Source organism: Pelodiscus sinensis, chromosome 4, assembly GCF_049634645.1.
Source record: "Pelodiscus sinensis isolate JC-2024 chromosome 4, ASM4963464v1, whole genome shotgun sequence".
NCBI lineage: Eukaryota > Metazoa > Chordata > Testudines > Trionychidae > Pelodiscus > Pelodiscus sinensis.
Window position 1 is genome coordinate 4,054,328 of NC_134714.1, and position 13,137 is coordinate 4,067,464.

At 45.1% G+C, this 13,137-nt stretch overlaps 1 protein-coding gene across 2 annotated transcripts in view; it reads right to left on the bottom strand.

Moving 5' to 3' along the window:
* The window catches only part of MDGA2 (MAM domain containing glycosylphosphatidylinositol anchor 2), a 631,704-nt gene that overhangs the window by 200,181 nt on the left and 418,386 nt on the right, over positions 1 to 13,137 (bottom strand). For both annotated transcript variants that reach the window (XM_075926142.1, XM_075926141.1), the window contains exons 7-8: positions 12,451 to 12,780; positions 309 to 602 (exon numbers count right to left, since the gene is read on the bottom strand). In XM_075926142.1, the coding sequence (XP_075782257.1) occupies positions 309 to 602; positions 12,451 to 12,780 (624 nt within the window). The remainder of the gene's footprint in view (positions 1 to 308; positions 603 to 12,450; positions 12,781 to 13,137) is intronic.

A 13,137-nucleotide genomic window follows, 5' to 3' on the forward strand; every position in this document is an offset into this window, starting at 1 on the left:
TTTCCTACATGAGACATTTGTTCCTTCCCTTAAAAAGAATAATATTATTTGTCCACAGAATATCAAGTTCATTAAAAATTGACAACAGCATCATCATATACTTTTCACATCAATGAGTTGCTCGTGTCCTTTTTAATTATGTGGTCTCGGCATATACTCATCAAGAATTCTGGGAGCTACAGAACCAACCGAGCAGGGCACCGAGGCACAGAATAATCAACAGACTCCTCGAGTTAGGAGTTTACCAGAAAACAATCAAGTCACCCCCCCCAGAAAAATGCACGAGAAGGAAATAAGAATTTACTTACACTGCACAATGAGCTGTACCAGGGCTTCTCTGGGCTTCACATTAAATCCATTGTACTGACTGGTCTGACACCTGTAGGTCCCGGTCATCTCCCTAGACACGTTCACGATCCTCAGTATCCCATCGTAGCTCTCCATCTGCATGGACCCATCGGGCATTGCAGTCTCCTTATCAGCTCTGGACCACAGAATGATAGGTTTGGGCTTCCCCGTCACCTGGCACTGGAGTTCTATCGTGTCTCCTTCTCGGGTGACTAACGGTGATTTTTCTTGTGGAACAGTCAAATTGGGAGGAACTTCAAACAGAACAAGGGAGAAAAAAGAAAAGGGTCTTTGGTTAGTACGTGCAAGAAGGAAAAAAATGCATAGCGCTACTATTAGTGTTTTCATGAGACGGGCTTCTGGCCACGTGGCCTTCCATTGAGGTACGCTGAACCCTACAAATTCATTTTGTAATAGAATCGACGGCAGACCACATATGTCACAGCCCAGAACTAAAGCGATAGGAATGTAGCCGTGTTAGTCTGGTGTAGCTGAATCAAAAAACAGGACTATGTAGCACTTTAAAGACCAGCAGGATGGTTTATTAGGTGATGAGCTTTCGTGGGCCAGACCCACTTCCTCAGATCAAGTAGTGGAAGAAAATTGTCACAACCTTTATAACATATATCCTTTGGTATATATGGTTGTGACAATTTTCTTCTACATATTGATCTGAGGAAGTGGTTCTGGCCCACGAAAGCTCATCACCTAATAAACCATCTTGTTAGTCTTTAAAGTGCTACATAGTCCTGTTTTTTGACCCAGAACTAAAGACAGCAGTCATGCTGGATTGCAAAATCAATGCAAACCGTTACGAATGGAACAAAAGAAGCTGTCAAAACATCACTGCCCGAGGTTTTTCTCCAGGCACGTTTCCAACCTAATAACCAACTCTAGGAAGAGAGATTGGAACAGTTCTTTCCAACTAGTGCTCTGCTGATAAGGAGCACAGCGTGGCAATGATAGGAGGAAAACATGACGTGGACAAACAACACACAATAACACACTTTTCCGAGACGGCTTGCTCCCCCATTTGAAAGAGTCTCCTAAGGATGGGGTGAGATCAGAAGAAAGTGCAGCTTCTAAGGACGTGCTCATTACACCCAGGCTGGTGTTTGTACAAGAGCCAATTAGCATTCAACAGCGTTTTTCGCAGTAGGCCCCATTAGGGATGGCACTTCTACCTCTGTATTTTACGCACTTACTTTTGTTAAGTGCAGAGCACTGAGAGCATCAAAGGTTCAAGGAGACCATTTTTGCCACATTCAATTATTGTCACGATCTCATTGTGCCTACATTCATTTTGTAACTCAGCTTTTTCTTCTCTTTTCACCCTGGGCTTAGTGCAGATCGAAATACAATTCTTAGAAGTCAGCCACGACTTCTGGAAGTGAATAGCCCCATTTGCACTATACAGTCTTTTGCTGACTTCTCTGGATAGAGGTTACAGGGGAAAGCTTTGTTGTATGTGTCATGTGACAATGTCCGGATCCATTTCAGAGCAGTGTGTGGAGAGGAAAGCCATGGGATTGGGGGCAAAGCCAGACGTAAATACATGTATCGTGTATCGTTTGCCTGCCTACCCTTCAGGAGACAATTCATCCCCCCTTAGTTTTGATCTAACATTTTACATCTTTCGACACTTTGTAACATCCAGCATTTCTTTATCAATGGAAATATTGTGCCTGCCCAACTCCAAAAAACATGGACTTTTCCAAAAAGAATTACTCTTCCCCCAGCGAGGATGGGCAAGATTCAGTCTCACACCAAATCTGGCCTTAAAAAATGTGTCACATTCCAAACTGCCTCGGTGCGGGGGGGGGCTGGACTAGATAGCCTGTCGAGGTTCCTTCCAGTCCTACAGGTCTATGATTAGTTGATTCTACCTCATAGACTTCCCAGGCCACGAGTGGGAGCTTTGTACCCGGGAGAAGAGGAGAGAACATCCCATCTTCCCTTTGGAACCGAGAACTCTGCCTTGGACTAGTGCACAGGCTTAGACTATAACTCCCGTTGCCGAAAGAGATGTGCCATAACTCAGGCAAGCCAGTTTCACCGACGGAAGGATACAGAACAGGGGTGGGCAAATAGCATTATGTGAGCCACGTCCAGTCCACCAGGGTTAACTCCTGGCAGGCCCCCACTGCTCTGTTTACCTGGACAGCCCCAGGTACCAGCGATCACAGCTCCCACTGAGTAGGGTCAATGGGAGCTGCAGCAACCAGTTGCCCGGTCCATGCTACTTCCCGACATTACCATTGGCCGGGAACAGTGATCTGCAGCCAACGGGAGCAGCAATTGCTGGTACCTGCAGCCGTGCAGGTAAATAGAGAGGTGGCGGCCTGCTAGGGGCAAACCCTGGTGAACCGCCACCATGTGATGGGCTTCCCCTGATAGCGAAGTTGTTAAAAACCAACTCTTCCTGAACGAGTCCTAGAAGATACTCTTTGTGGACCATTTGATGTGCACACACACACAAACGCACACACAAAATGACTTGATCAGGCCTCATTTGGCAAACGCTGCATGTTTCTCTGAGCCTTGCCAGCCACGAGTACTGCAGACATCCAAACTCAAGGCTTGGAAACCACAGCATCCTCCATGTCACGTCGTCTCTCAAGCACAGAAGGCGAGTGTATGCACATGTACGCACGCATACACAGGCAACACAAAGAACAACAAACTGTTAGGGGCAGGCCGAGCAAGCTGACGTGAGTGGAATGTTTCTCGCTCAAAAAGAACAGTGGCTTGAGTAAAAAAATATCCCTGGCACCTTTTCCTTTATGCCAAATGCCTAATATTGATTTGGGAGAAAGAGAAAAAAAACCCAGCATGCAAATCCTGACCCAGCTCTTCCTAGACAACCTCTTAGGGCACGTCTATACTAGGGAAATAACTCAAATCGAGTTAATAACTCACAAAATAACAAAATCGAAATAACATGTCTTTGCTACAGGGAAGCCCCAAAATGAGTCCAAAGCAGGCTCCGTTAATGTGGATGCACTACCTCGACTTAGAGCCCCAGGAAGCACTGGGGAGTAATTAGTTCAAATGACTCTGGGGAGTTGTTATTTCGAAATGGTGGCACCAGCGCATCCACACTAGCACTATTTCAAAATAACTATTTTGAAATAAGCATTGTTCCCCAAGGAAAGCAGGAGTCCAGATTTTGAAATAAGTGGCCCGTTATTACAAAATAACAGGTGTGGTTGTGTGGACGCTCCACTTATTAATTCAACCTGAGGGAGAGGGGGTATTTCAAAATTACTCCCTGGTATAGACCAGGGCTTACACTATGAGAGTCAGGGATAGGGGAGGGGGCAACGAAGTGCGCTTCCTCTATGGAAACACTCTAGTCCAGAAAGAGGAAAATACAAAAGGAGTTTCCAACTCAGCAGAAACATGACAGTACTCCCCGAAGAGCAAACCTTTACCAAATGCAATATTTATCAGCACATACTGACTGCATCTCACTCCCACCCTCCCCACAGACACTACTGCAACAACAACAATGATAAATAATTTGTCAGTAGAAGTCAGGGAAGTTATCAAAAGCAACCTAGTCCCAACCAAAACATCTTGGCCAAGAATTTCATAGAATCACAAGGGCAGGAAGGGAACTTGAAGGAGTCAAGTAGACCACCTAGGAGCTAAAGGGAGGCCAAGTAAACTTAGACTATCCCAGACAGGTGTCTGTCCACCCTGTCCTTAAAAATACACCAATGGAAGGGGATTCCACAGCCTCCCTTATATCCAACCTAAATCTCCCTTGCTGCAAATTAAAAGGATTATTTTTGTACTATCTTTAGTAGACATGGAGAACCACCAATGAGAGTCGTCTGTATAACAGACCTTAATGTGATTAAAGTATTTTCACATCCGCGCCCCGTTTTCTTTTGTTGAGATTAAACATGACCAAGTTTATTTAAATATTATCTTGTACGTTATGTGTTTAAAACCTTTTGTCATTTTCTTTTTAGTTCTCTGGACTCTCTCCAGTTTATGTTCATCTTTCCCAAAGTGTGGCTCTCAGAACTGGACATGAAACCATAGCAGTGGCCTCATCACTCCAGAGCAGAGGAGAACAGACGCCGGAGCAGAGGACGACAGATGCCAGAGGAGAGGAGGAAGATGCCGGAGCACAGACACCGGAGCAGAGGAGGACAGATGCCGGAGCAGAGAAAGACAGACGCTGGAGCACAGATGCCGGAGCAGAGGAGGACAGATGCCAGAGCATGGATGCCGGAGCAGAGAAGGACAGATGCCAGAGCATGGATGCCGGAGCAGAGAAGGACAGATGCCGGAGCACAGACACCAGAGCAGAGGAGGACAGACGCCAGAGCACAGATGCCAGAACAGAGGAGGACAGATGCCGGAGGAGAGGAGGACATGTCTTACATATGAAAACCCTGTTTCTGAACTCCCAAATGATTAGCCTTTTGTGGAACTGCATCACATTGTTGGCTCATCCTCAACTTCTGAGCCATTACAATCCACAGTTCAATGCAGCGATACTACCATCTAGCCAGTTCTCCCCCCATTTTGTCCAACTCTTGGTTGGATTTTTTCCCTTCTGAAACGCAGTATTTTACATTCTTTATCAAACTTCATTCTGTTGATTTCAGAGCTGTTTTCTAATTGTCAAGCTCCTTTTGAAATCTCATTCTGTCCCCCAAAGTGCTTGCAACGCTTCCCAGCTTGGAGTCACCTGCAAATGCTGTAACCATCCCTCCACGTCATTAAGGCAAATATTGAACAGTAGGAGACCGATGACTGACTCCTGTGGAACCCCAATACCTATGTCTGTTTTTCCCCAGTTTGGCAATGGACCATTGATATCTATCGTTTCAATCACTTGTGCACCAAACTGATCATAATTGCAGCTAGACTACACTTTTCTATTTTGATTAAGAGCCATGTGGGAGTATTCCCATGACACACAACCAGTTATTAGCGTTGTATCATTCATGATTCAGTGGTGCCCAGGAGGGATCGGAGACCCATAGTGGTTGGCACCATACAATCATGAAGTTAAAAGACAATTTCTGGCACTGGGATAGAGGGACAAGTCTCTTTCCTTCATGTGATCACCAAGAGAGATCAGACTGTGTGGAGTAGGCCAAGGGTCATTGAATTCATCATGATGGATGAAGTCATACAAAGGAATGGTTGGGCTGTGTTTGAAGAAATAACTCCAAACGGGTTAATCAGGGTTTAATCTGCCCTGGAAACCCCGGAAGCTTCGTTCTTTGCACCATCTGAAATGACAGTACTCAAGGCACTAGAGAACATCGAAAGGAACTAATTGCTGTGTTAGGGAGACATGAACCCCCCTTATTTAGGGCTTTGGTTTCTCCAATTTCTGCAAAAGTCAACAGTGATGTTCTGGACCCTTAAAGGGTCATCCCTGCCCTAAGCGGGTTTGTGACAGATTCACGGTTCATGACACAGACAAAAAAAGCTGCTTTGGGGACAGAGTTAACATGAGGCCTGACAAACGGGTGACAGTCATCCAAGATGGACTTTGAAAGGCAGCCTCAGAGCTACTTCATTAAGTATTAGCAAGGCAGCCATTAATCATCAGTAGGGACCTTCTCTTTCTTAATGGACCATCTTCTGAAGGGAGAGTGGAAAAAAACAAGCTTCAACACACAGTTCATCTTTTCTAGACGTTACTAAAATTCAACAAACCACCTCCAAGGATCACTTCATCTCCCTTCAGAAGAAAAAGGACAATAAACTATCCAAACTCCTACATGCCTCAGGATCTCTCATTGCCGATACTTTCAACTCAACTAACTCAGAACTCTGTCGACGTTATTCCTCGTAGAATGAGGTTTACCACCATTGACAAAACTGCCGAGTTCTGTCGATGTTATGTCAACAGAACTTGGCAGTAGTGTAGATGCAGGTCAAGTTTTGTCGACAAAAGTCCACTTTTGTCGACAAAACCCTGTAGTCTAGACACACCCCAAGAGACCATAGAACAAACACACCTATGTCAGTTTCATTCAAGGGATGGGGTTGTACGCTCCCATCAAGTTGTGCAAACCTAGTTGGGAGAATTTCTAAGACCAAGGAGGTGATGAGAGTCGGAGGTGTGGAGATCTGCTAGGATAGCCCCTCGTTCCTTGTGCAGTAGCACAAAAGTGGGGAGGCCTCTCCTTGATGAAACTGGATTATAACTTGTAGTATATGGCGCAGTGCAATCCACAAATAAAAAATAAAAATCTGGTGCCCATTTAGTATCAAGTAATTATTTTAAAAATGCATTTTTAAAGCAGCCTACACTCTCATTAATCTATTGCTTACAAGAATAAACTGTTCAGTGGATGTTGTCTCCACAAAATGAATTCACTCCGATAATAAATAAGTCATTTGTTTGCTCACAGAACCCATGGAACATCGCTAGATTACTTATAAACGATCATTGTTTGACAATGCTTGTGGCTTACAAATATCTTAATTATGCCACTAATTATACCAAAGAATGCGCTTTGTCATCATGGAAATAGACACTACTGTGATTTTAATAAACTATCTGAACTAAAATGAAGATGAGCCTCCATGTGTTGTCAGAGCCAGAATGAAACAAACAGAAAGCGCACTGCTTTGTCAATAGAGCAGAGCCCAAAGTTCTAATCAGCAAATAAACTTTGATTAGCACATTCTTTAGGAGACAACAAACCAGTTTAAAGAGGAAGCCCTCTCATCCAATCATTACCAAGTCGATTTGTGGCTTGATGTTCTAATGATAGAGTCTTGCAATGTATGAGTTACTCCGCCAGTCCACGTTAGTGTGTTGGTATGAAAAATAGGGCTCTCGTTCTACGGTCAAATCAAGACGTGTGACAAATCGGTTCTGCTCAGGCTGCCACGGAGGCCACGGTGCCGTCCACATTATGCTCAATCCCTGGACTTCATGGCTGAAGAGCTAAGATGGTTCCTGAGAGAATGCTTCATGTTCAGCTTGGCACAGCTGACAGAGTCTACTGTTTTATGTGTCCTCTATTTTCCGCACTGCAGGAGGGGTCGCTGTGGCTTGGGCTGAGCATATTCAAAACAGTTGCTTAAAACTCTGGTGTCACTCCTCTGGGAAGAGGGCACTTTGTAACACTTGCCGGTGCAGGAGAGAACAGTTTCTCCCTGGTTGACCCAAGACAATAGAACAAACTCCCCAAGAAGTGAGGGACCAACAGAAACCTCACTACTCGAAGTGCAAATTCTGTTGCATCACCTGCCTTCTCCAATATAAATCCATAGCATCACAGGGATCGGAAAGCAAAACCCTGCCAAAACAATGTGGTACAGTATGTAGTGTAAACATGGTGTAACCCACACGCATGGAGTATGTCTAGACTACATGGCTCCGTCGACGGAGCCATGTAGATTAGTTTACTAAACATAGGAAAATGAAGGGACAATTTAAATAATCGCCGCTTCATTTACATCAAAATGGGGAGGGAATGACAGATGTTAGGAAGAGGCAGGTGTTAGTAGTGGGTGATTTGATCGTTAGAAACATAGATAGTTGGGTTTGTGATGACCGGGAGAACCGTATGGTCACTTGCCTGCCTGGTGTGAAGGTTGCGGATCTCTCAAGACATCTAGATAGACTTATGTGTAGTGCTGGGGAGAAGCCGGTGGTCGTGGTACATGTAGATACCAATAACATAAGGAAGGGTAGGAGAGATGTCCTGGAGGCCAAATTTAGGTTGCTAGGAAAGAGACTGAAATCCAGGACCTCTATGGTGGCATTCTCGGAAATGCTTCCAGTTCCACACGCACGGCCAGGTAGGCAGGCAGAGCTTCAGAGTCTCAATGCGTGGATGAGATGATGGTGTAGGAAAGAGGGGTTTGGATTTATCAGGAACTGAGGACACTTTTGGGAGAAGGGGAGCCTATACAGGAAGGATAGGCTCCACCGAAACCAGGGTGGAACCAGACTGCTGGCACTAAACATTAAAAAGGCTGTAGAGCAGATTTTAAACTAAGAGATGGGGAAAGCTGATTGGTGCGGAGATGCACGTAAATCGGAGAGAGACTTCTCTTAGAGGAGAATCCGTTGATAAAGAGTCTCTAAGCTGTAGTCAGAAAGAGAGGAGGGGATAGGACAAACCATGGGGCAGAGCAGACAAACAACCTCATATAAAGGAATCCAATGCATCAGGGAAGGGCAGACAAACAAGCAAATAGGCAAATTTTTAAAGTGCTTGTACACAAATGCTAGGAGTCTGACTAATAAGATGGGTGAACTAGAGTACCTCGTATTAAAGGAGGAGATTGACATAATAGGCATCACTGAAACCTGGTGGAATGAGGAAAATCTGTGGGACACAATCATACCGGGATATAAAATATATAGAAAGGATAGAGCAGGCCGGGTGGGTGGCGGAGTGGCACTGTATGTGAAAGATAATGTAGAATCAAATGAAATAAAAATATTAAATGAATCAACATGTGCCATAGAATCGCTATGGATAGTAATTCCATGCTCCGATAATAAGAAATTAGCAGTAGGGATATATTACCGACCACCTGACCAGGTCAACGATACTGACATTGAAATGCTGAGGGAGGCAATTACATAAAGGCAATTACAGACCTGTAAGTCTAACTTCAGTACCGGGCAAATTAGTCGAAACAATAGTAAAGAATAAAATTGTGAGGCATGTAGAAGAACATAATTTGTTGGACAAAAGTCAACATGGTTTCTGTAAAGGGAAATCATGTCTTACTAATCTATTAGTGTTCTTTGAAGGGGTTAACAAACATGCAGACAGGGAGGACCCGGTAGTTATAGTATACTTAGATTTTCAGAAAGCCTTTGACAAGGTCCCTCACCAAAGGCTCTTGTGTAAATTACATGGCCATGGGATAAGAGGGAAGGTCCTTTCTTGGATTGAGAACTGGTTAAAAGACAGGAAACAAAGGGTAGGAATAAATGGTAAATTTTCAGAATGGGGAGGGGTAACTAGTGGTGTCCCCCAAGTGCTATTAGTCCCTTTTTACAGATGGGAAAATAAGAACATCAGAATGGCCAGACTGGGTCAGACCAATGGTCCATCCAGCTCAGTGTCCTGTCTGATGACAGTGACCAATACCAGATGTCCCAGAGGGAGGGAACACAACAGGCAATCCTCATGTGATCCCTCCTCTGTCACCCATTCCCAGGCAGATTACACAGTTTGCCTGCCCAACAACATACAGGGAATGGCTGTGGCAGAACAGGAAATGAAACCCAGGCTTCCCACATCCTGTTTTGGCACCTCAGCCACTGGACCATCCTTCCTCTCCTTCCGGTTAGTCCAAACTTTCCTGCCGAAGCACATCCACAGCCAATGGGTGCCAAACCATTTTAAGAAGTAACTTGGCATCTACCCACAACTCAGGTCCTTTCCGTGCATTTCAGGACACACCAAACTGATTTACGGAACTAACATTTCAAAAGGTGTTTCCCACCTTCACACTTTCCCAGCTATCAAGGAGCACCGTGCCGCTGTGCCACTTGGCAGTTTCGTTTTTGGGTTTGTCTCTCTAATGGTTGGCTGTCTTTCTTTCCTAGTCCACCCTCAGATGGGGAGGGGCCCTAAAAATGTGTTCTACTCTTGTCAGCAGCTTGGGCCAGTCCTGCCTACACAACCTCTTTCTGTCCCTGTGCTCTGAACCTTTAAAATCCCGCCACCATAGATCGATGCAACAAACCCCATAGAATCTACGGCATGTTACTGAGGACAGAGGGCAGCACTGCGACCGACTACGAGCACTGTGTCAGAAAATCAGTCAGAGAATGATGTGAGAGAGCATTTACCATGTTTAACTCAAGAGGGTGTTTATAGCGTGGTGGACAAAAGGTGATGTATCACCGCTGTGATAAAAGGCAGATAGGAGACTCTCTGAAAAAACTGACCTTCTACTTGAGAGAAATTTAACAGTCCTTTAAAACACAGAGTAGCACATGTTTGTGCACACGGCAGGGACAGGGTCAGAATTCCTCTGTTCCACAACACGTCTGTACCCAGCTGCAAAATTTGTTCCAGAATGTGCATTCTCTGCTGTCTTATGTGATATATGCTACATACTTCTGGTGAGTGAACAAGGAAGCAATGGGGACAAAAAAACCTTACCTTGTTTCAAGATTAAACCCCATACATTTATGCAGGGTATGATTTTATGAGGCTGCCCACAATGACATGTAGCCCCATCTACGACTGCGGTTAGCAAATATTTCCAACAACCGGAGACGGGACACTAGACGGGGAGGGTTCCGAGTTACTACAGAGAATTCTTTCCTAAGTGTCTGGCTGGCGGGACTCACCCACATGCGAAGGGTCTAGCTGGTACCATATTTACGGATCACCTTCCTCCACAGTGTGGGCTTGAGGACTTGAACTACAGTAAATGATGGATTTTCTACTACCAAGATTTGAGGACTTCGGTAACTTAGCTAAAACTCATGGGTCAAAGGACCGAGTGGATGGGTGAGATTCTGTGGCCTTCAATATGCAGTAGGTCAGACTAGATGATCATCATGATCCCTTCTGGCTTTAGCATCACCTGAAGAAACTTGTAGCCATGTCTTCTAATATATATTTCAGAAATGTGTGTCCATCCGTCCGTCTCTGAATCCATTTGTTCAAGAACACTTCCTAAATGGAAATAGCTAAGACCACCAAATTTGCTGTGCAGCTTCTGCTTAACCTAATTTAAAGCAAAGTCAGGGTTTGATTGTGCCAGGACAATGGGATGTGCCTGGAATTCGATTGTTTCTCAGAAAACAGAAAGGGAGAGGACTGTTAGAAGGGACAGTTATACTGTAGAATGACCACAAGAGGGCAGCAATGGGCCAGAGATAAGGACTGGGAGAACTATAACCCCACTGAGCCAGAGGAGCAGGGGTGGAGTTTGTTCCTTTGTGTCTCTGTTTGTCTGTATGGTTGTATGTCCGTTTGTCCCCCCAGCCAAGGGGACATCTACAGCAGCCATGAAGAAGGACTTCTCACTTGGCCCCAAGTTGCTGCTGTGAGACGACTGGGGTAGCGCACCTCTCCTCTGGGCAGCCTACCTATAGAACCTCTCATTCCCATCCTCATCCCCATCCCAGAACAATGATTTAAATGAAGAGAAACAAAACTTATGTAAGGACCCGAGCAACACCAGATTTTAGTATCTTATAAAATCAGGAAATATAACGAACGAAACATGAACGTGTTTTGCCTTTTAAAAGAAATTTGTTATGTTAAACAGAAATAGAAATGTGTATGAATTGGAAAAATTGACTAGCAATCCTCTCTTTTCTGCTTCTAACTAATAACGGCAGCAGGAATAGTTGATATTACAAATTATGTGTTCTAGATGATAAAAAGGCTGAAAGCAGCTTTCCGTTGGACTGCACTGAAGTTTCTCAGACTCATGAGAGAAACAAGACTGTCAGTTTAGCTCCATTTATAATTTGCCATACCTGGGGGAGAGAGAAACCCTGTCAATTTATAAACTCCCAACAATGGGTCACAAATGCAGAAAACAACTAACCCAGCCAGAAACCATACCCCACTAATCTAGATTTTATGAGCTATTATGCTGTGAATACAGCAACAATGGAGATTTTACCAGTCCCCAAAGTCAGTGAAAAAAAATCTAAGACACTGCAATAGTCAGACCTGTGTTGTCATGTGAGATACAAACGAGCCACCGGGTCAGAGAGAAACACACACTCCATGTGCATCGGAAGATACTCTTAGCTGAGACCGTTGCCAAATATTAACACTCATTGAGTACTTCAGCCACCACAGATGTTTCTGAAATCTGCCACCCGAGAGCTGCATAAGCCCCAGTTATGCCTTACGTTTTCCTTAAAAGGCAACTGCCTCCCTCACATCCAAAACCTACTATTGGATGGAAGTATGAGCATAACTCTCCTTTGGGGAACGTCACCTGCCACCTCCTGCCTTTTGTTGAGAGGAGTGCCACACGTGGGGAGCCAGGAGTCCAAGTTGTGGAGAAACCTACTATGCTCTCTTCTCTTCTCTTGCACACGCACTGACAAAGAGCTAAAGTCGGACCTTTCACGAGTCAAGTCAATGCTGAACGGAACGGCCTTACCTGTACTGCTGGAGATGTTGACATCGATGCTGATATCGGAAATGCCGCCCCCTTTCAGGGAAGCCACACAGGTGTAGGTCCCAAAGTCTGTGAATTTCAAGTCAATGATGTCCAGGTTGGTGGTGCCAGGGGACACATCGGGGTCAGTCTGGGTGATGACCATCCTTTCGGAGCTACGCAACGGGCGTCCATTTTTAAACCAACTGAAGGTGAGCTCCTCGGAAGGAACAGCCTCCACCTGGCAGGAGATCTTCACCTCACGCCCAATCTGGATGTTGTCGTCCTTGTGGTAGGGGTCAGGCGTGATCCAAAACCGGCCCTTTTTTAAGGCTAAAACATAAACAGACATGCTCACGGTTAGTGTCATAGGATACACCACATGCGATCTGAGATCCTAAAAACACATCCCGGGCCACGAATCGTCCATTGGAAATCACCATAAAATATCCACCGGCAGAAATCGAGCCCGCAAATTAAATGTTGGCAGGATTGGGTCCTTAATCAGCATCAAAGTTCTCGCGCTGTTGGCATGCAAGTAAAGGCTAGATCAGGATGGGCAATAATTTTTGCCTAGGAGCCACTTCAAAATTGTTTGAAGTAGCCCCGGGACACCCCGGAAGGGGTGGGGCCTAAACAGGAAGAGGCAGGGCTGCCTCACCCCCAGTCCATGATTGGTCTGGGGATCGG